This window comes from Thunnus thynnus, chromosome 4, assembly GCF_963924715.1.
Source record: "Thunnus thynnus chromosome 4, fThuThy2.1, whole genome shotgun sequence".
NCBI classification, from domain to species: Eukaryota; Metazoa; Chordata; class Actinopteri; order Scombriformes; family Scombridae; genus Thunnus; species Thunnus thynnus.
Window position 1 is genome coordinate 33,443,176 of NC_089520.1, and position 22,621 is coordinate 33,465,796.

Sequence of the window (22,621 nt, forward strand, 5' to 3'; positions counted from 1 at the left end):
ACATTACTGTCTGACTATAGTCTGGAAGCAATTTGATACAATTATTCACCTAATCGTTTAGCCAGCAACACACTGACTCAATCAAGAACATTCCAGAAATGAAATATCTCCATTATGTTTCATATTTCCCCCTCAAATTAAATAGTGCCATTCAAGGACAAACCAAAATTCATAAGTTGAGACATCAGCTGAGATGTATGCATTATGATACATCTACCTAACATAGTGCATTATAAACAGTATCCTTTTAAAAAAAAAGGGGAGTTGTAATACATATGTAAAAGACAGGATGTGCAGGTCATTTGCATGATAAACAGGATATTGGTGACCTTTGTATGAACTACTCAGCAAATGGAGGTGGTATGTTATTTAGGTGGCTAATGTGCCCCATCCTGTCTTTTGTGTGCTGTCCTGGCAAAAGTTCCGCTTTTACCAAACAAAATAAGGATATTTTGCAGCATAAGAAGACAATAGCTAGTTAGTTCCCTAATCATAGGGAGCACACAAACACATTACATGACAGGACAAAGAGATGCTATGTGTATTGCAAGAAAGACCTCATTATGCTTCAAATGAAGTGCTTGTTGGATATTCCAATGGGGTATGAAACCCCACTCCCCTTGGGGGTTGCATCTGACAATTTTTATAACTTTTTCCCACAACAATCAGATAATTATGTGCACTTCATGCAACAATTGGACAGGTGTACAGAGATGAGAATGTAGGCAGGCTTTCACATTTCTCTCAAACTATTTCCAACAGCTACTTCCATCACATACAACTGACACCACCATGAATGCTTTTATGGAGAGACTGTCGGAAAGTGTGTGCCGTTATCCTCAGTTAGATGATCACAACTCGCCCCTATTAGTCCATTTACACTTAGCCACTTTATGCATTAAGGACAGTGTCAAAGGCCCCATTTACACTGTCATTGTACGTGTCCAGATGTTAGCTGTAAATACCTTGCTAGCTAAACTGTTATTGTTGTAACTACATTGCAGTTATTCTTCTTATGGTAACTTTTAGTAGTTGCTTAACAACTTCAGGTTCATTACCACTGCTCTGGACTGGAGTTGACCTTAACATGATTTGCAAATAGCTCAGAAAAAACCAAGACAGGCTGCAGTCAGATTTGTGATGTGGCTAACAGAGACTTGAGTGTAACTGAAAGAGTACTGAAAAGCATCTGGACTTGTTCTGGATATGAAACAGTAAATGGGGCCTACGATGGCAGCAACTAGTTCGTTTCAAGCATACCACCAACTTGTGGCAATAGCTTTTGGACCAATGGTTTGACATAAATTCTTAACTCAAGGTCAAGTTAAGATTTTTTTTGGTAAACTACTGATTCCAAGGCCAAGAATGTACTCTCACCCTGTATTAAAAATAATTTTTCATGTTTCGTAGCACATCCTCTCAACCAGCTACAACAGCAGTTTTACCTCATGAAACCTTATATGTGGTCAGTTTACTGCACGTATTACTTGCAATTGACAAAGTGCAGGACCATGCCACAATGAAGAAACATCCTAATGCCTACAGTACATCTCCTACACAGCTCTGAGGACCTAAACTATGATTTGGTCATTTTGAAAGATCTGTTTGTTGTCTCTATTCAAACATTAAGACATTACATAATAACCACCTCACACATATCCTCTGACAATTCTCCCAAATTCATGTCAACCCCTTCAAGAACAAAGGAAACAGGTTTTTGAAAGAGTCTCATAACATAATAAAACTGATACACCTTTTGAGGTCCCATCTTTTGCAGCATCTGGTTGATCTTAATAGGTTACTGTCTGTTGAACTTGATAATAGTCAAAAGAATACTTCTATAATACAGCTACTTCCAGGATTTTTATTTGGGCGATAACATTTATTCCAGCTGTTCAAATGACACTAGGTGATTATCTTCAAACACATCTTCCACAAACAGTATATAACATGATCTCACTTTCCTCAAGCTCCAGCTGTTTTGGAGAAGACAATGATAGGAATCACAATTTCGAGCCAAAACTGGAAACAAATGTTATCATAAGATTGTTCCATTTTCCTGTAGATTTAAATGTTCTTATAAATGCATTGAACCGACACCCATCCTGAGCAATCTATGAGCCAACTCAAATGTTGTACAGTATTGGTGCATTAGTGGCAGCCAATTTTCAAATGGAACTCAAAAATGGCCCTAGATACCATTCCAAAGCCAATTTTTCAGACCACTGCCAAGTCTCTCTTCAGTAAACTCCACAAGAGCGACACCAGTGAGTCTTGAGCCAGATGCTCCCTGGTGACCCCACACATGAAGCCCGACTCCCAGAGGCCCCCCCCACGGCTATTTCAAAGCCTTGTCTGTGTCTAAAGGCTTTCCCCAGGGATCACACTGAGATTCCACAAATCTCACCCATGCGTTGTCGAGTACCACTCAGTGTTTTATAGCTAGGCTGAGCCTGATCCTCTTACGCGCATGCAAAATCCAAGTTTGTTCACTACACCATGGCAAACCCTCTCTGATCTTGTTATCCTATACACTGTGTCATCTGTGTGACTTCAGACAAAACTGCAGTTAACTCCAGGGAGCCATGCTGTCACAGACAAGTCTATTTTTATATGTGAAAAATAAGGCTGGTCCACAGTACAGTAGATTAAATAAAAAATGTAAGCCCACAAGCAAGTTTCGACATGTCCTTCCACTGACCCAGGCCTGAACACTGAATGTGAGTTCTCTCTATTGTTTTACCTCATCTCTCATCTCTAGTTGAAAGCCAGCCCACTCCCCTGGCAGTGGTGTTATCTGCGATCAGAGCCGATCTGTTTATCACAGCACCGACCACCACTTCACCCCAGGCCCTGACAGCTTCTCATTAGAACCTTTATATGGGCTGCTGGGAGGGGTCCAGACTGTTGATCAGGTCACTGCACTCCAACATAATGAGTGACTCCATTCAAACATCTAGCATGCCACATTTTATTCCAAACAACACTCATACTCCCTACACTCTTTGAACTCAGATGTCCTCTGGAGGTGCCGTGTTGGGCCAAATTTATGATACTCTCCAAAGGGGCTGCTTTAAATAAAGGAAGGAGTGCTGTGAAAGTGAGACACAAGATTGGCCTCAAGTCGTAAAGTTACTGAGTCTTCTGCCATTTGGTGTTACAGGGTCATGCTCCCTCCAAAAAATGAAAATATATTAAAATGACTGAGGGTGAATTTTTTCTTTGCCACATGTGAATTAAGCGGCATGCTCACTTGAATGACATGCATGTTTATCCCTCCAAGGAGTAAGGCTCAGTGTGGGATCAAGCAGATGATTAAAAACAGGCCTTTATTTTAAGGAGATTTGGTTTTTTTGTGAGCAGTTGAGATAGCCTGTGGCCTTGTGTCATGCACGGGCTGCAACTGGCAGGAGACAGACAGTAGCATGAGTAATGATGTGAGTGCAAGGCTCTTATTTAGCCAAGGTTACAGCCTTCCATTTAAGAGGTACATGCGAGATCCTTAAAAACACAGCAGTGGACAGCAGCTTAGGTTTACCCAGCGGGCCAACAACATGGCTCTAAAGGAAATAAAAGAGAGTGCAGCAGCACGGTAATATGACTTTATACTACAACAGGCAAAATATGAGAAGAGAAAAATAGTTTAATAACCCCAACTCAGCTTACCTTCCTTTCTGGGCAGATATAAACCTTATGTGAATTCAAAGTAGTTGACCACAGTGAAATATGTGTGAAATTTTAAGGACAAAAAACATTCTCATGTCTGTGCATTTGGTATACAGCTGGAGCCAGGAGGCAATTAGCTTAGCTTAGCTTAGCATGAAGACAGGAAACGGGGAAACAGCTAGGCTGGTGTTGTCCAAAGTTAAATACACCAAACTGCACCTCTAAAGCTCAATGATAACAGATTGTATCTCGTTTGTTTAAGCCATACACAAATGTTTCATGCTGTAACAATTTCTCGGTAGCAGCAGCCAAGATGTTTCTAGCAACAAGTGGAGGCTCCAGGAAGTCAATTCAGTTGTAGCATGCAACTCCTTGTAAAACCATAACTAATTTTTACATGTCTGCTAATGTATGGATAAAACAAATGAGATATAACATGTTAATTAGTGAGCTTAGAGATCTGGTGGTGGTACTTTTGAAGTGTGGAGAGAAGCTGTTTCCCCTTGCTCTCCATGCTAAACCAAGTAAATCGCGCCGCTCTAGTTCAAAAGGTAACGCACAGACATGACATCGACCTCTCAGCAAGAAGGAGAATAAACATAATTTGTAAAACTATTCCTTTAAGCTATTTGCTTCCTCTAGATTTACAGTCAAACAGGTAGATAATGTTTTATAGAAATATTTTCTATACTATGCATATCCCCAAATGCTATCAATTGCCTTACTCAAATGTTGAAAATTACATTGTGAATGCAATCTCAGGACAGACGTTCTGACTTTTGAAAATCACAGGTGTTACTGATAACAGTAACGATGACTCTCTTCCATGTCCCAGTAAGAAAAGCCAGTGGGCTGCATGCACCATAAAAGGGCATTAAAACCTGCACATGTAAATGGAATGCAGCCATTATTCATGTTATTAAGTACACCTGTTTATGATATGATAAAATGTCTGCGGTGAAAAAGGTCTATTGTCTTGTCATCCGTGACTTCATTTTCACTGACACTGAAAGAACACACTGCTATGCTTTGAATGCTTTGAATTTTTTTTGTCTGTTCTCTACCCCAATCTGTTATAACTTTGTTGTTGTATATATAAAGTATATATATAATTTTACATTTCATTTCATTTTCGTCCAAGTATCAATGTTTCAAAGTTCAACAACCCAACTCAATATCCCCATCTTTACCTGTTATATTGTGTGGGCTGGCTGGCCCCGCCTGCAGACCCTTCTCTTTATATGTATTATGGTGGGATCTCCTCTGAAGTGTCCAGCAGAGGAAACTTTTCGTACCTCCCCCTCCGCCTGCCTGCTGCCTGCTGCCTGGTCCCAGCAGCGCTGCGATGGTCAAAAGGTCCACACTTGCAGCACTCAGAGGACCGGCAGCCGGCGGCTCTCCAGCCCATCAGTCCTACATGACAAGGTAACACATACCGGTGAATACAAACGGCTTCACTCGTTAAACCGTGTGAAGTGCCCGAAACTTTTTACCGACAGATTTCTCGCCTGTTTGTAACATATAGCCTAGTTAAAATATGAATGTTGTTGTAAAAACTTTATTAGTCGCTCAATGCGGATTGTAATTATTGTAAAACTCGTTTTTATCGTTTCTTCAACTTTTTACCTACTTTTGGCTGCAATCTTGCAGAAGTTGGATAACTTTTTTCACTTACCAGGTGGAAATGGAGGACATTTCAGTTTGAAAAAAAGGCTTTGATAGAAAAAGGTACACCGTTTCTATTCGTTTTTCTTTCATCTGTAGAATGTCGCTGCACTTTTTTTTTATTCAAATGATAGGCTATACGTTTTGCTACCTGCATACAGGTGTGACAAATAGCAAAAAACCTTCAATAGACTCCTAAAAGTTTTTGTAATGTTCGTGTTGTTACAGATCAGGAGCTTAAAGCGATTTTAACTCACTTTATCTTTAATATCTCACTGTATAAATGAATCTCATCTCAGTGTATTCCAGTGTGATTTATAGTCTTCTATACAATGCAAAGATGCATTAAAATATTAAATCTTTTTTCATAAGTGAAGCTTTTAAAGAATCATCCTAATTTTTGTGCATATTGGCAGAGCTGCATGACATCAGGGATTGTTTAGACATCAGCTGAGTGTTTGTGTGTGTGTGTGTGTGTGTGTGTGTGTGTGTGTGTGTGTGTGTGTGTGTGTGTGTGTGTGTGTGGGTATGTATGTGTATATGTATGTATGTATGTATGTGTGCGCGCGCGTGCGTGTGCGCAAGCAGAGAGAAAGAAAGCGAGGAATCCCCTATCCCTCACTGTTCTGGGAAACACCAGGCTGCTTAGACTACTCAGTTTGCATTCTTTTGCAGTCATGCCTTGCCAACTTTTATTATGTCTGGTACAGTAACAGTGCATGTCACTCTCACTGACAGAGCCGCAGTGATTCTCACTTCACAGGCTAGAAATAAGCTCAGTTTAGACAGAAGCCCTCCGGGGTGGTGCTTTGGCCAGTTGTCCCCCAGGGAAGCTGTTGCATGAGCTCCACCTCTGAGAGTTAAAGGTTTAGAGCAAGAAATGCCAATTATTCAGCTCCTCTTCCTTTTCTCTTTTTCAGAGTTTGCATTTTGCGGTTCAAACTTCTTGGCTTTGACACTGTAAAATATCAAAACCAGCCTTTTTATTCGAACAGTCTGGGAAGCATGAGAACCAAAAACTTGATTAAGGAGAATGTGAAGGTTTTTGTGACTAAACTCAATTGTTCTCCTTTAATTTTTGCCATACCAAGGAGCATGATCATTTTATTACAACACAGTGGGTCAATGAGTCTTAATCTCTATTCATTTGACCAGAAGCTGAAACCTGACAATCACAAAATGCTTTCTATTAATTCATTACTCCATAAATGAACTATTTAGCTACACTTCCACTATGTCACAACATTTTATAAGGCCAAGGTTTAAAGTTGTGTCTCAAGTGTGTTTCAATGCTTTTGCAAGTCATGGTAAAGGTAACAGCAGCAGTTTTTAATATAATATACTTATGAGTGTGAATGTGTGAACTATTCTCAATCTGTAGGTCTTTCCCTGGTTCCCTCTTTAAACGTGTATTTCATGACTCAGATCACAGATGATGATGTGAACAGATGATGAAGGTAACTCTGCATTGATTTACTGACTTCTGACAGCAACATTTGTGACAAAGTTGTGTTAAATTCAGCACCTCTGAGATACTTCATGAATATCAGCCCAAGAATAGTTTGATATAGGGGTGTGTATTTACTTGTGGAGATGACCTACAGGCTAGCCAGCATCCATTACCATGGCAAAATATGCTTAGTGTCTTTGATGATGAATCAGTTTGTTCAAAAAGATTTCAGCAATTAGAATAACCATGTGGTAGTTTTGGAATCTTCTCAACTTCAGAGAGAACGATGTGGAGCAGAGGGGAATACTTTGGTATATCAGGCTTGATTGTTAATTTAATTTATCAAATTATCAAATTATCAACAGATTATGTTTAAATGAAACAAATGAATGAACTCACTATAGAATAGAGCTGTGTAGTTCCAGTCACTTTGAGTCTGTACTGCAACTCTTATTAAACACATCATTTAGAACAAGAATCATTAGTCACAGGAGGCTGTGCACTACTCTCTACTCCACTAATTACTCAGAAAATGTACAGGGCTTTCCATAAAGTGTAATCAATTTCCAACTCAACTGCTAAAGCAATGTGAAGCAGCTACATTCAGCAGTTAGACTTTAGGGTTGATTGCAACACAAGATTGTTATGGGATTTTTTTTTATGGAGATAATCATGGTAAAAATTTAAGACTTGGGCAGGTTCCAAGTTTCATCATGGCAGCCTGCATAATGATTAAAAATACTGTACTGTAGCTGATGTTAACGAAGAGTGTGTCGTCTTAATGTTGGGACAACCATGAGGCTGTAAAAACTGCACTCTCAAGAGCTCTACTAGGAAGCCAGATGTTTGTCTTAGCCTGCTTTCATTTTGAGAAATAAGCCTCTGTCTGCCTGTCTGTCTCTCTTTCTCCTGTTTCTTGCAGAGCAGAGGTGGTTTGCATGGGCAGAATGTGCCAGAATCCTTGAAGATAAACCAAAGGCCTTGGACGATATCTGATCTCCTTTGACTGTTGTACATTCACCTGGTGCCATGGCTGGTCTTGTAACAGCTGAAGTAATGCTGCTGAAGTGCACGTTGCTCTTTCTATACCTGAGTGTCTGCTTGTGCCAGCGTGACTGCACCGGTGTGGACTGTCCCCTGCTGGACAATTGTATTGAAGAAGTGCTGGAGAGTGGCTCCTGTTGCGCTTCCTGCTTACAAAAAGGATGTACATGTGAAGGTTACCAATACTATGATTGCATCAATGCTGGATTCAAGAATGGGAAGGTGCCGGAGGGAGACTCTTACTTTGTCGACTATGGCAGCACAGAGTGCGCTTGCCCCAGGGGAGGGGGTCGGATCAGCTGCCACTTCATCAGCTGTCCTGATATTCCGCCAAACTGCATAGAGGTTTTGGAGCCTGCAGACGGCTGCATGCAGTGTGAACGCATAGGATGCGTCAATGGCGGGCAAAAGTATGAGGCTGGACACTCCTTCCACATTGACTCCTGCCGGGTCTGCCACTGCCCCAATGAAGGGGGGAAGCTGATGTGCTACCAGGTACCTGACTGTGACCCGGACAAAGTCCATAAACCCATGTTAGCTGCACCCACAGATGTCATGGCCAACAGTCGTGACAGTTACCCTTACAGGTTTGACAAACTAGGCCACATGGATCCATTCTCCACAACATATCACCTTCCACCTAATGGGAATCTTCCTCTCTTTAAATCTCCGCCATCGGATAAGGAGGAGCCAGATTATGATTATGGTCCTACAGACTTCCCAGAGACCTATCCTCAATCTCTAGTCTTCCCCACCCAGTCTTCTTCCCTCAGCAGGGGCATTGCTGTGTCCAGAGGCTCTGACAGACCTGACAGAACCTCTGCCTTTCAAAGCTTTGACAGACGAAGCAAGCTGGAGCTGAGAGAGCAATATGGAGTTCGTGACCATCCTGCAGAAAAAGAGGAAGTGACAGAGAGCCCTCTGAGAGTAGAGCGCAGCACTGTCAGGCCTCATATGCATGAGGATGCCACTACTTCTTGGCAGCACTCACAGGTTTTAACAAGTGTGCAAAGTGTCTCATTCGGTGATCTGAGTACACAGACAGATTTAGAAAATCCTTTGGATGCACACAAAAGTTTGGGTACCGTCATATTTCCACTAACCCATGATTTAGACAGTGAAAAACACCCTGAGTATCCACATATGAGTTCAGAGACTGCAATTGATCATCAGAGAAGCTCAGAGACTAAAACACATCAACAAAATGCATCAGATATTGTGACAGTCAGAGGTTCTGAGATTCAGATCAGTGTTAGTCCTCCAGCAAGAGGTACAGAGAGTCAAATCAATCAGCAGAGACCATCAGATAGAGTGAATTTTCCCTTGTACATGCTGAGAAGCCAAGAAACTCCAATCCATCCTGAGGCAAGTTCAAATGGTCAGATACAATTACAGGGGACAGTCACACCGCATGATGAGGAAGGACTGGATGAAGAAAAGATGGAAGAGGAAGAAATAGTAACTTTGCAGAATGTCACTGGGCCTGAAGAAGGGGATGTGCCCTACAATATCGAGTCAGCACAACAGGAGAGAGGCCATGAGGAGTCAGATAGCAGCATTCCGGCTGGCAGCTATGAAACGACCACACCCGAGCCCAGCACCAGCTCCCCCAGGTGGCCTGAGTATTCGTCAACTCCCATGGTCCATTTTATTACCACCACCCAGCCACCGGTAAGGGTCAGGCTACATGAGAGTAAGCCCAGCAGAAAGCCAGGTCAGAGTCTGGTTAACCTTCACAGTGAAAACCAGGAAGAGGTCAAGGAAGAGGTGACAGAGAAAGAGGAAGAGAGGAAAGATCGTCCTGTTGTACTCGACAAACCTGATGGAAGTAAGTGAAGAGACACATTCACAACACAGATGTTTGTACTCAGTTTAGAACTGCTGCTCATATCTTTTTTAAGGGTTACTGTTGTAAAAGATGCGATGACGACTGTAAGAAACACATTTTTTATTACATCCTAACATTGCAGCATCTGGCTACCTACTCTCCACTAGAAAGCCCCAAAAATGAAGAATAAAAAGAATAAAAAATACAAAATTTCCAGTTAAACTCCAGACAATTGCCCTTGTTACCTGTCAGCCCTCTCTCTATCACCATAGTGGTGCTACCATCTTACGTGGTAAACAACAAGTAAATGCCATGATGTATCAGAGTTACTGGTACTTAATTAATTATGTTTGTTTTTCACGTCCTCTTGAATATATTTGCACAAGATAGTAAATAGACATTTTTAAAAATTTTCAGAAAGAAATAGAGTGAGGATAACAAATAGGCCAAAGTAATTTAAAGCAGAATTAGTTGTTTTAAGCCGCTAGGGGGCAGCAGAACAGGCTGAAAACAGAATACTGAAATATTATCACCTCATTAAGTTGATCTGGTGAACCTGTTATCAAAGAATTGCCTATTTAAAAAGGGTGTGTATCTCTCACTCTCAGATGATTCAAAGAGTATCTAGATAAACATGCCAATATCCGGTACAAGGATGATATAGATACATGTAATAGTATAAGACATTGTGATTCAAAGCCTATTTGATATGGTTTGATTCAGCCGCAATTAGTGATATTTTATGTATTTAAAATACATCGTCTCCACAACTTACATTTAAAATAGCCTACTAAATCAGAAATGGAAAATAATCATGTCGTCTGCCACACTGTTGGCCTGTCCCTGAGGATGATGAATTTTTCTCAAAAATGCTGCTGGGTATGGTTTACCTCAGCTAGTGGGTCAGTGTCATCCTTCTGAATTTGGCATTTTCAATAATGCTGTATGGGCATATGTCCTTGTAAATAAAACAGCATGACTTCAGCAATCAGGAGGAGCTGGGGTAGCATTAGTAGCTTTAGCTAAAAAAAAGAATAAAAAATACATACTTTGTGTTGACTACTCTTTTCTGTAACTTTTGTCATCAGCTCTCACGTTGTCTTCTTTAATGAGCAGCAAGGTTTGAGGTGCCACATGCAATTTATTTTACAACTAGTGCAACGCCCATTCAAAACATGCCTGTTCAGAATGGACCGATTTTTCAATACCTAGAGAGAATAGTGCCCATCCCCTACATGTCTTTCATGCAGACTATCAGTAGACACTACAATTTACCGATGCTTCCTAGATGCCTCAAATGCATGCTATCAGTAGACGCTACAATTTATTGATGCTCCTTAAACGCCACACATGCAGAATATCTGGAGACCACAACTTTGAGCTGAGCTGAAGTTGATCAGATGAACTGTAGTGCCCGTTCAAAATGTGCCTAAGACATCCTGCACTATGTCTCGAACATACAAACAAAGTTCTTATGCGTGAGCAACGGGAATAGAGCTTAACTCTCTAAACTTTTTCAATTCATTCTCTATGGTAATTCTTATCTCTACGGATGTAATCCCATCTCTGACCACAATGGTGGTTCCAATGGCAGAATAGTGCTGTCCATATTTCCGCCTGTTGAATCCATGTGCAGAAGAAGAAGCAGAAGCAACGTTGTTAATTAGGTATTTTTACATATTTCTGAACGTGCCTGAGAAATCCAGCACTAAGTCTTGAACGTACAGCTAAGTTTCGTTCACAATACAGTTCAATAGTAGAGTTTAAGTCTGTTAAACATTTTCAAGTCATTAACACTATGGGTGTAATCCCACCTCCAACCACAATGTGGATTGCAATGGCAGAGTGGCCATGACCGTATTTCAACTTGTTGACTCCATGGGCAGAAGAAGACAGACAGACAGATAGACATAGAGTCCTTGCTTTGTATAGAGAGACAGCACATTTTTAGACTGCAAAGTCATTTGGCTTGACTGGTTTTTGACTGCCATATACATTTTTCAGAATTTCATGCAGAATTTAAGTCAGATCTGTGGTTTTCTGTCAATGTAGTCAAATCTCTGACTTAAGTGATTTTCCAATACATATTGGTTAATCTTTACACTCCTGCTGTTCTCAACCCCCTCAACCCAATTGGTCAAGGCAGATGGTCGCCCACCTAGAACCTGGTTCTGCTCGAAGTTTCTTCCTGTTAAAGTGGAGTTTTTCCTTGCTGCTGTCGTCAAGTGCTTGCTCATGGGGGAATGTTGGTTCTCTGTAAATTCAAGAGTACAGTCTAGACCTGCTCTATGTGAAAAGTGCGCTGAGATAACTTAATGACTTCACTTGACTACTGTTTACACATCGAGCAAAAAGGGAGTAACATTAGTGTTTACTTCGAGTTGTGTTTCTGTCCACCTGAAGAATCTAATTCCAATATTCAATCTCATTTTAGTTCTGTTTTGCTCTCCACCAACACCTGAGAAAATAATCTGGCTTTTTAGCTGCTAAATGCTCCACTGTGTTCATGAGCTAGTTGCAAACTTTGTCTGTCTGTTGTTTGATGCAAGACAAGAAGTGCACAGTGCGTTCTGGCACTTGTGTTAATATAAAAGATATTGATTAATGCAGCTTTAATGCTGTAATGTTAAATGTGTGAACTTCTGTGTTACTTCATGAATCCTAAATTGCTTTATCTCTAAAAAAATATCTGTAATGCAGTCCAGCATTTAGCGTCCCATTTTGAATCCAGAATAATTCATTTAAAACTCAGTCTACCTGACTTAGCTATACAACATTGTCCTCACAGAACAATGCTCCCTTTCTCTATCCTGCTCTAAACGTTAAACCAGGCTATATGTCATGTGTGTATGGAAGGAGTGTAGACACTCGCTGGTCCCCAGGTATCTTAACAGGAACATAAATAGTGAGCCCAGAGTCTGTCTGGAGCAGGGAGTCAAACACTCCTCCCGTGGTGAACATTGTCTCACAGCAGTTTCTTACCAGTCACCACCATCCCTCACCCAGCACACAAGGCCTTGCTGCTTTTTACTGCACGTTGCCTCAGCTCTCCCACAGGAGAAACATAGGCAGCACTGGGAGTCAGGATTCAGTAGTAAATACTCTCTGGCCTCCAGCCTTCAGGTGCTTTTATTTCAGAGGTGTTTCTTAGATTTAAAAGTTGTCATTTGAAAGATTTAGAAACCTTTCATTGTATATTTTAGTATGGTGTCCATTAGGGGTGCAACGGATCATAGTTGATCCATGAGCCGTACGGATTGCCTCCCACGGTTCCGCACGCATGTGAACTGCGGATTAATTGCAAAATTTAATATCTCATTTAAAAAAAAGTAAACAAACACTTTTCCGCAGTTAATGTTTGTTTGGTGGCTCGTTCAACAAACTAAGCTGCAGGACGAGACGCATGTTCATGTTTGTAAGTTATGAAGTTTTGATAATGTGGACACAGGCTGTTGTTTCATTCACTACCATGCTTAAAGGAAGAAGGTATCATGCTTCATATTGCAATGTAATTTAACAATTGAGCTTTGAATATTTTATATATTTTAAGATTTTATTTAAACATTTGATATCTTGAATGTTGTTTTCATTTAAGACCTTGGGCAAAAGTTCCATGCTGTAAGTGTTTCCCAGAAAATATGGAATACAAAGTTTTGTCTCCCCCCTTTTTTTTTTTTTTTTTTGCTGATCTGAAAAATTATCCAATCCGTGACTCACATCCGTGATACGATCTGAACTGTGAGTTTTGTGATCCGTTGCACCCCTAGTGTCCATCAAACATCACAAACATTGTGTGGGCACTGTGACGTCTTGGGTTTTTCAGCTGAAAAAAAACCCAGCTTTCTATAAGTGGCTCTTTATCTTTTCAGTCATAAAGGGTCAAACTGTACTCATGACGAATTCCCAGTTCTTCTATTTACCCCTAAGAAAGTATAGAAAAGTAAAACACACCTGGTTCTTGGGCATTTTACTGTAGTAATGCAATGATCTACGATAATTCTTTAAAACAGCAAATGTAAAAGCTCTCTGGCTATAGAGTGAATGACAAACTGTGTTATAGAAAGTGATTGTAGAGTGTGAAACAAAAAGGACATTTATTTAGCTAAACGTCATCGTAAGTTTGGTCAGAATTTACGCAGGGCATTGCATGTTATATAGTTGAGTTATTTGATCCATTGTTGGTGTATATGAAATGGCTTTTAAAAGGTAGGTGCAGTAAGAGAGCCAGATGTTAGTGCCCTGGAGGGCTTAGATCAAGCCCCCAGGAAGAGTGCCACTCATATGAGATGTATACACTCACTACGTTTAATAAAAGTACTCTTTAAATAGAGCATGTGGAAGATAAAGTGATCCAGTTCTTCATATATTAAGAGGTTGTTCTTAATCAATTAATCTTTTGATGAGATTATATAGTTGCAGAATCACTTTGTGGCATATTTGATTTATTCTCAGCCCATTTGCACATTGATTCATGGTAATAAGGAGGGACTTGTGTGCAGTGGACTGGTTGGTGGATCTCAACCTGATTCCAAAGTCTCTCCCAAAAAATGACACACTGCTGTGTCCTCTGTAGCATATGCAGGAGGATAAGCCTAGGAGGAGTTATCTGTCGGCTTATTCCAGATAAACTGCTTTCTCCAGATAGAAACACTCAGCTTTACAGATAGGTAGCTGCTCACAATCTTCATGTGGGGATAGAGGCCAGGGCCAGGCAGGCCCTCTTTCCAGCCTACTGATAATGAAGTTTATCAGTCCTGATGGCACATCGTCTCAGGACAGCACCAGAAAAGCATGCAGGATTTGGCAGCTCTTTAACATAAGTGGTTCATTCTTTATTCTTTGTCATTAACTGACTTTTATCTTTTTAAAGATGAAAGGGATGGTTTGGCTTGCATTTTATCTACCAGAATTACATCTACTTATGTTTTGGCATTTGTGACTTTTTCTTGAGTTTCCTAAAAAGTCAACTTAAAATAAAAAATAACTTTTTTTTTTTTCTTTTCGCATTTTTACCACAGTTTTAACCATGCTAGCAGGATGGTGGGTCAGTGGGTACATCCACCACTTTGATCCAGACTGAAATATCTTGACAGCTATCAGACATTGGTCCCCAGAGAATGAAGCCTACGGACTTTAGTGAACCGGTGGCTTTTCCTCTAGCACCACTATGAGGTTCATATTTGTGGTTCTGAGTGAAATATCTGATCAACTATTAGATGGATTGCCATGAAATTTGCAATAGATACTCAAAGTCTCGAGAGGATACATTCTAATGACTTTGGTGATCCTCTGACTTTCATACCAGCACCACCCTGATGTTGATTTTTTTTAGTTCTTTACTGAAATATTTTTACAACTATTGTCTAATAAACTCAATGAAAACTCTATTGTTCGACCCACTTGGCAGGTTCATTAAAGTTTAAGGCTTTCTAAATTCTTCCTTCATATATTGTTTTTCTTGATCATACTGAGTACAATCTATGCTTGCATGCATAATAGTCTCCTCAGCCATCTGGAAAAAAATATGTGCATATATCAGTATCGGCGCATATATTGGTATCGGCATTGGCAATCGGCCACAGTGAGTTGGAAATATCAGCATATCGGATATCGGCAAAAAATCCAATATCGTGCATCCGTAGCAGTTTCAAGAAATTGTATCAAATCTTAATTAGCATTTTTCCTTACTAATATGCTGACTTTTTTGTTTGACAATATCACATTACACAATTTTGCTGTTTTGAAGAAGGGTATTTTTTGCAGTGCAGTACTTCACCCATCTCCTGCCTACAGTGAGTTATATTCAGTAAATTATGCTCAGCCTGTCAGATATCCTAAACAGTCTGTCAGGGTGATAGAGTGGCTGGTCAATCAAATGAGGATGATTTATTTGTCAGGTACCATATTTATGCGCTCCGTCCCTGGGCTCAGGTGAGTCAGTCCTGAAGAAGCTTTTCAAAGGTTACTGTCATGATAATCTAACATGATGACAAACTGTCTGAGGCATCTCTGTGGCTTCCATTTACATCTGTCATTTCTACTTTAGATGTCTTGGTAGACATTTGGGACACTCCTGAACTATTTGATAGCTTTCATTTCTTTTTGCTAAGACCTGATGCTAGGCTTGGCAAGCTTTTCAATCTAACACTGCACATACAGTTCAATGACAGATTTACAGCAGCAGATTTACAACTCAAAAAGCCATCAAAATGAAACAATGTGTTCTTGATTTCGGATAGTAGAGAAAAAAAGTAGCCTGGTCATTATAGCCAGTGACCGTCAACTTTGCAGGCTAATAACAACTGTTGCTAGCAGATTTCATCAGCTCTAATTAGCTAGTGAATTAACATTAACTCCATGAGTTGTAATGTTGTCTGGCTGACTTGTTTTAAAATGAGAACCCTGCAAAAGATCTTAAATCTGCACTTGACAGCAACATATATGATATCATGCTAATCAGTACATGTACATGTCTGAGGCAAGAAGTCAGCATCCTCACCAGTCCTCACCAGCACAGTACTATGGACACACTTTCTCATTTAAGTGAATGGGAAAGTGTGTCCAAGCTTTTGACTGGTACTGTATGTAGAGCACATGGAAATGAAGGAGTGGCATTGTTTTTGTGTTCCAGAGTACAGCTAGTTATCCCTAGTATAGTATAATAATTAAAATGGTAAGATCAGAATGTTTGCCAATTTTGTTCTAACACACCCCTCTTTAAAGAAAACCATACTAGGACAAGCGGTGGTGAAAAGTAACTAAGCATATTTACTCAAGTACTGTACTTAAGTACAATTATGAGGTACTTGTACCTTACTTCAGTATTTCCATTTGATGCCACTATGTACTTCCACTCTAATGATGTCATATATAATAATATATCAGTCAGAGGGACATTAATACTTAGTACTTAGTACAGTTTGCTGCTAATACTTGTGTACTTAAGCAGGATTTTTCATGCTGGACTTTTACTTGTAATGGAGTATTTTTACATTGCTTTATCAGTACTTTTACTTGATTAAAGGATCTGAGTACTTCCTCTACCACTGAGGACAAGCCCCATAGAGGTTAGATTTGTGCTTTATTGGTCATACTCAAGCAGTATGGTTCCGTTTTCACTATACAAGAGAAACAGCTTTGAGGATGATGTCTAACCAATGAGCAAACTTTTCAGTTTAAAGTTTGCTGAAATTGTAAATCTCCCCAAATCCAGACAGAGCCACTGATGTTACTCTAAACTCTAATATAGTAGCATCCAGGACTGCCTCCCACACAGTGGATGTGTCCTGAATGGGTTTTTTCTACCATAACCTGGAACCTTCCCCCCCCCCCCCTACTGTAGTTAGCTATATGCTAACTCTTGGCCTTGGAAGTAACACTACCTTAGCATTACTACTGTAGGTGGTAAACTTGTTAGCCGGGAATGCTTTGCAGCTTTCAGTAGGGCAGATAAACACACAGTTGAATCCATTCCTTGAACATTTGCTCTTGTGTTTTTAGCCTTGGACAAGGCAAAGTACACCAAATCATTCAATTTATTCATATACCAAAACCCAAAGCTTGACAGGCCTGTAGTTACAGTTGCTAAGCTATGATTGGACAACCGCTGTTCAGGGAAGGGGTTTATCAATTCAATTACAGCAAAGATCTAACAGAAACAAACACATATGTCACCATAATAAATTGTAGAAGAATAACTGAAGTGTCATTTGCTTTTTTGGCTTGAGAGAGGGGACTCCCAGCCTTCCTCGCTGAAATGTGTTGCAGCCTTGGTAGCTGCTGGTAGCATCCAACACTCTAATAGCTGGGGACTAGTTGTTCCAATACACATTACGGTCTGGAAAGTGTGTTTTGAAAGCCAGAAATCTCAGCTTCCAGTGAAGTAATTGTTGAGTCACTGGTATCGATCAACAACCCAGTCAGCTGCCTGCAGATTTATTATGGTCATCTGCTATACCGCAGTAAAACATTGGTTATTATAACACCTTTAATAATAAGATACACAAGTAAAGAAATAACTGACTATAATTCGTCATAGCACAAAACATGTTTTTTCCTTGAGACAAACCCTCATTGGATCCTGTGTACCTCTTTAAACACCACTGCGTGATGCAGATTCAAGGTCACACACAGTCCTCTGAGAAAAAACTGCAATCAAAATGCCATTCACACTCCCAGGCCCTGACAGATAGGATGGTCATGGGATATGCCTCTCACAATCTGGCCCACTCACGGCTGTCTACACTGCTACACTGCAAATAGACAAAAAGACTGTTCACATCATAATTTCCACAGAATCTTCTTAAACTCCATGATCATTTGGCAGACTCTGTCAGACCTGTGTCGAGGTAGTCTGCATGTGTTCAGTAAATGTGAGACAAAAGTTTCCATCTGTTCACCTATAATCACAGTATTTCCTCTGGGATATACAATAGCAAACACTGAGCTGGGTGTGCTTTAGAAAAAACCTGACTTTGATCTAAAATCTGGACTGTGTCCAAGCAGCAGAGTATGTACACAAAGCCTGAGAGACACATGTCTTTATGTCTGGATTAGTGACAGAAATTATTTTCCTCTTCAAAGGGGTTACTATACAAACAGTTCAAACTGAGATATGTATAACATATGAAGTGACAGTGACTGGATTTCCTGGCTGAGTGGACATTTACCCTACTTACATCACATTTGCATTATGTTGAAACATATGTCTCATACATTAAGGGATTCAAACCACAAACCACATGAGTGAGGATTTATTATGTGTTGCGTTATCACTTGTTTTTCTGCCATTATACACTTAATGTGCTTAATGCAAGACATACATGGAATCTGCCTCAATACCCACATTTGCAGTATTTTTAAGTAGTCCATTGTCTGCTTGTGTGATGTATTTCTAGTAATTGTCAAAAATGCCCTTTAAGACATCAAGTGTGTGGAGGTTTTTCAGACCACACTGGGACACACTGGGTTAATGTGGCTCTCCCATTGCTGCAGGGATTTCACTTTTTTTCTCTTTCACATTTGGGATTTTACTTACATCAAACTACAATTTCCACAGTCAAGAATGAGCATTCTCCCTCAACATGTTTCATTCTTTCTGGGTTTCCAGAACAGAGAACAGGTTTTGACTGCTAAATGAAACCTCATCTGTCGTATTTTTTCTTCATTGTCTCTAAAATGCCATCAAGTGTCTTGTATTTCATGTGCTGTCGATATAATCATTTTACTTTCTGAAGATATAGTAGATGTGTAAACTTTTCGTAGATTTGAACATTTGACGCATTCTCACAGCAGACCAAGAAGAAGTCTTTGGCCAGATTAGCTACCACATTAAATCATGATAAAACCAAAAGTGAGTACATCCGTAATTCGCCTTCATTTCCTTTTCAAAATACATGTAGGTTTCAATAACCTGGAAGTCTGTTTACAACCTATCCAATTGTCTGACTGCTTGTGTTGACTTTTTTTGAATGATATCACTATGTTCCCACATCTCAGCATTTAACTCAGGAATTATGGTTAGAGCTGCAAAAATAAAAAATAAAACAAACTGCAGTTTGTAATAAACCATCCTTTAAGTGCTCATTGGGACAAATCTATGACTTCATTCACTGTATGTCATATGACCCAAAGGCAAAACTCCAACATTTCAACATTTTTTCAGAGTTCCATCCTCTCCCTCTTCATCAGATCAGCAGTGTCTCTTGTCAGTTTGCTAACAGATCAGTCATCGCAAAGGACTGCAGATTTCTTTGTGACACAAATCAAAGAGTTAATCACTGCGATCTGTCTTAGAGAGACAGTTACCTTTTTTTGGCTCAGCTCCATGTCATCAAGAAGAACTCATCCTGTCTATAACTCTCTCCTGTCCCAGCATGGCCCTGGCACCTGGCACTGTATGCTTCCACCTCCAGTTTCTAATTATAAGAAATCTAATTATAACGCTGAGGTCACCTTGTAAAGACATGAAAGTCTGCAATGTTTGGGACTATTGTTACATCACTAAAATAAGTAAATAGAGCAATTTGAGCCAACACAACACTGAATTTAGCTTCTTCCAACACCGGCGTTGATTAGGAGCATTTGCACTGTGTTTATTTATAAAGACTACCAAACAATGGCAAATTAATAATTAGTTTCAGAGGTTGAGAAAGAGAAGGATAATTTTGGGGCATCTTTTCACTTAAAGGCAATTAAACTAGTTGGTGACATTTTTTCAACTAAGTGACAGTTTTTCTCATTTCTATCATTAACTCATGTAAAACAATATCATAATGTATCACAATGTCATTCAACAAACACAATGTTCATGAAAGTTTTCTGGATTTCTGTTCTTAACACCTGCTGTTAGGTTGGTCTTATGGTAACAATCTTCTCATACACAGGAAGTGATGTGTTTTACATTTTTCCATCTTGTCTGGAATGACTGGGTACGTAGCATGAGTAATGATAGCCGCCCTGGCTAGACGGCTCCAGATACAGACAGTCTGAGTTTGATCAAATTCAGTCTTCCCCACCAAGTATTAATGACCTACAGTATTGCACACAACAATGCAGTCAAATAGCATTTTTTTCTGTCCTCAGCTCTATTGCTGTGCTTTCTGTCTATGGTTTTTCATCAGGCTTGGTCTCCATCTCCACTTGCCAATCATGCTTCTGCAATTTGATCATCACCCCATACAAAACTAAGAGGCTTGAGTCCTTCAACAGGCGTTTGCGGTGTTAAATTTATGAGTCTTGATGTTGATTCAGAAATGAAAGATATATATCACTTGGAGACACAAGTCTTCAAGTGATAGAGTTCATAGAGTGTAGACGCCACTATTAATTTTGGCAAAGTTTCTATGTGCTGTCACATGCTGTAATTTTGTGTGTTTTAAGGCATTTGGGACTTTCTGTGTGTGCACTAGAATTTTTAGGGCAAATTTCCAGACAAGACTGAAAAAACAAGGAAAACCTTGTAAAGGTGAGGGCGATTATGGTGCTCTTTTGTGAGAGTTATAAGGTCTTTATTTATAAGGACTTTATTCATGGCAAGATGACAGAATTGAGACCATTATTGGACAGGGATTAGGGATTAGAGGATTGATTTGACTATAGTAAAGTAATAGAAACTGTCTGAGAGTTTGTATGGGAGCCAATGTAGCAAAATAACTTGGCTTTGTGAAAACAGCAGTGTCTGCCTGTTGGAGTGATACATTCCAGGAAAAGTCACTTACTGCACTGATGTGAAATAAACTCAGCTGAAACACACTGTGGGAAGTACATCAAAAGCAAAAACACATCACACAGTTTCTTCCAGATGGTCACGTAATCATCTCTCATTATCTGAAATGATTTCAACACAGCATTTTGTGTTGCACTTTTAGCTGTTTCAGCCACTCTTTCATTCTCAAGAAAGGCAGTTTTCTTATTTTCAGCGTCATTGTACCTATATATTTTCACTGTCAGGTGATTTTGATGATTTACAGTTGAAATATTATGTTTAGATTTATGATGCTCCACAGCAGATCTATTAGATCCAGATCCATTAGATACATGTAATGCATTACCAAAGACAGTTTAAGTCCTGATGTCACACCCACACTATGTAAGTCAGTGCAGTCTCTCTTCAGAGTTACTTGCATCAATCTTTCTGAAAAAGTTAAAGGTGTCTCTGGGGTGTATATAAGGATTTTAACAGTTTTAACAGTTTCAACATTTGCCCCAAACCTTTCAGTACAGGATGTTTGGTTTTGTTCACAGCTTTATTTCCTGTAAACTAAATAATTACTGTCGAATTAACCAAATAGTCTGCCAGCGCAGCAGGTTTCCCAATACAGGGAGCTCCAAAAATAAAACAGCCAAAAAGTTAAATGTAGCCCAAGTTTTGCCACAATACAAAGTATTTCAGCAAGACGCTGCATTGGCCAATCACCTACATGCAAGTTTACATTCCTGGCAGATTACTTTGTAATTTGAATGCTGTATTTCTACTGTTGAGTGAAAGATAAAGTGTTGTGAAATCCTGCCTCACAGTATTTATTATAAAATGTTGTGCAGTGTTTTGGTCTCTGAAAAGCCTTAAAATGTTTGGATCTGTCACTCAAACTGGACTTTCTGGATCATATTTCATATCTGTCCCAGCAGCAAAGGCAGTGAGTCACAGAACATAGTGTTGAACACACTGTGGGTCTGGATTTTTAGAAATATTCATTATTGCAAATGTCATTGTGATTTTAATTCTAATTTAATTTTTCAACTGTTTCCTGGGTTTTTCTGGTTATTTTTTGCATTTTTCATAGCTGCTTAGTTGCAGCATACTATTGTCCTTCCTAAGACTCCATATAAGCTGACATAGGGTCTACTCTTGGTAGATTGACCTTTGCCAGATCAAGCTACTGAGGTCAAGAGGAAACCCTAAATGATGTCAACCAGGCTCAGCAGCAGGCACAAATCATCAGCCTCTCTAATAGTGTTGCTGACAGTATTGACTTGACTGAGGTAGGGTGTCAATAACTCAAAGGTGCACAGAGCAAAGGGACACAATCCCAGTTATTTATGGTGTCAGTGGAAGCTCTGTCTGATTATCATCTCCAAGATGGATGACCCTCAGGTGTCCTGCATCTGCACCGTCTCCAATTCCCTGATTTAGCACAAGATCTTCAAGCACCCTGAGGTTCTTTCTTTTTTCTTATTTGAAGTGCAGGTATGAAAGTAGCATTATATGTGATAGATGGGAAGATTCAGTTATTGCCTTGGACCCAGAAGGGAGTCAGTATGAACCCCTGGAGTCTCAACAGTTCTTGCTTCCTGCTGTCCCTGGATAATACTGTTGTTATGAAGGTCTGCTGGCCTGCACACTCCACCCCAGTGTCAACCCGACCTACTACATGACCCCAATCACCAAAACAATGCTGCATTCTCTGCAGCCAAGCACACAGACTGCACAGATGACTACCTAGAAATATGGGCTCCTGAAGACTTAA

The 22,621-nt window shown here is 39.9% G+C and overlaps 1 protein-coding gene across 2 annotated transcripts in view; it reads left to right on the forward strand.

Moving 5' to 3' along the window:
* The first annotated feature begins 4,950 nt into the window (after positions 1-4,950).
* The window catches only part of fbln2 (fibulin 2), a 79,604-nt gene continuing 61,933 nt past the window's right edge, over positions 4,951-22,621 (forward strand). For both annotated transcript variants that reach the window (XM_067588409.1, XM_067588410.1), the window contains exons 1-2: positions 4,951-5,091; positions 7,704-9,653. In XM_067588409.1, the coding sequence (XP_067444510.1) occupies positions 7,811-9,653 (1,843 nt within the window). In that variant the 5' untranslated portion in view covers positions 4,951-5,091; positions 7,704-7,810. The remainder of the gene's footprint in view (positions 5,092-7,703; positions 9,654-22,621) is intronic.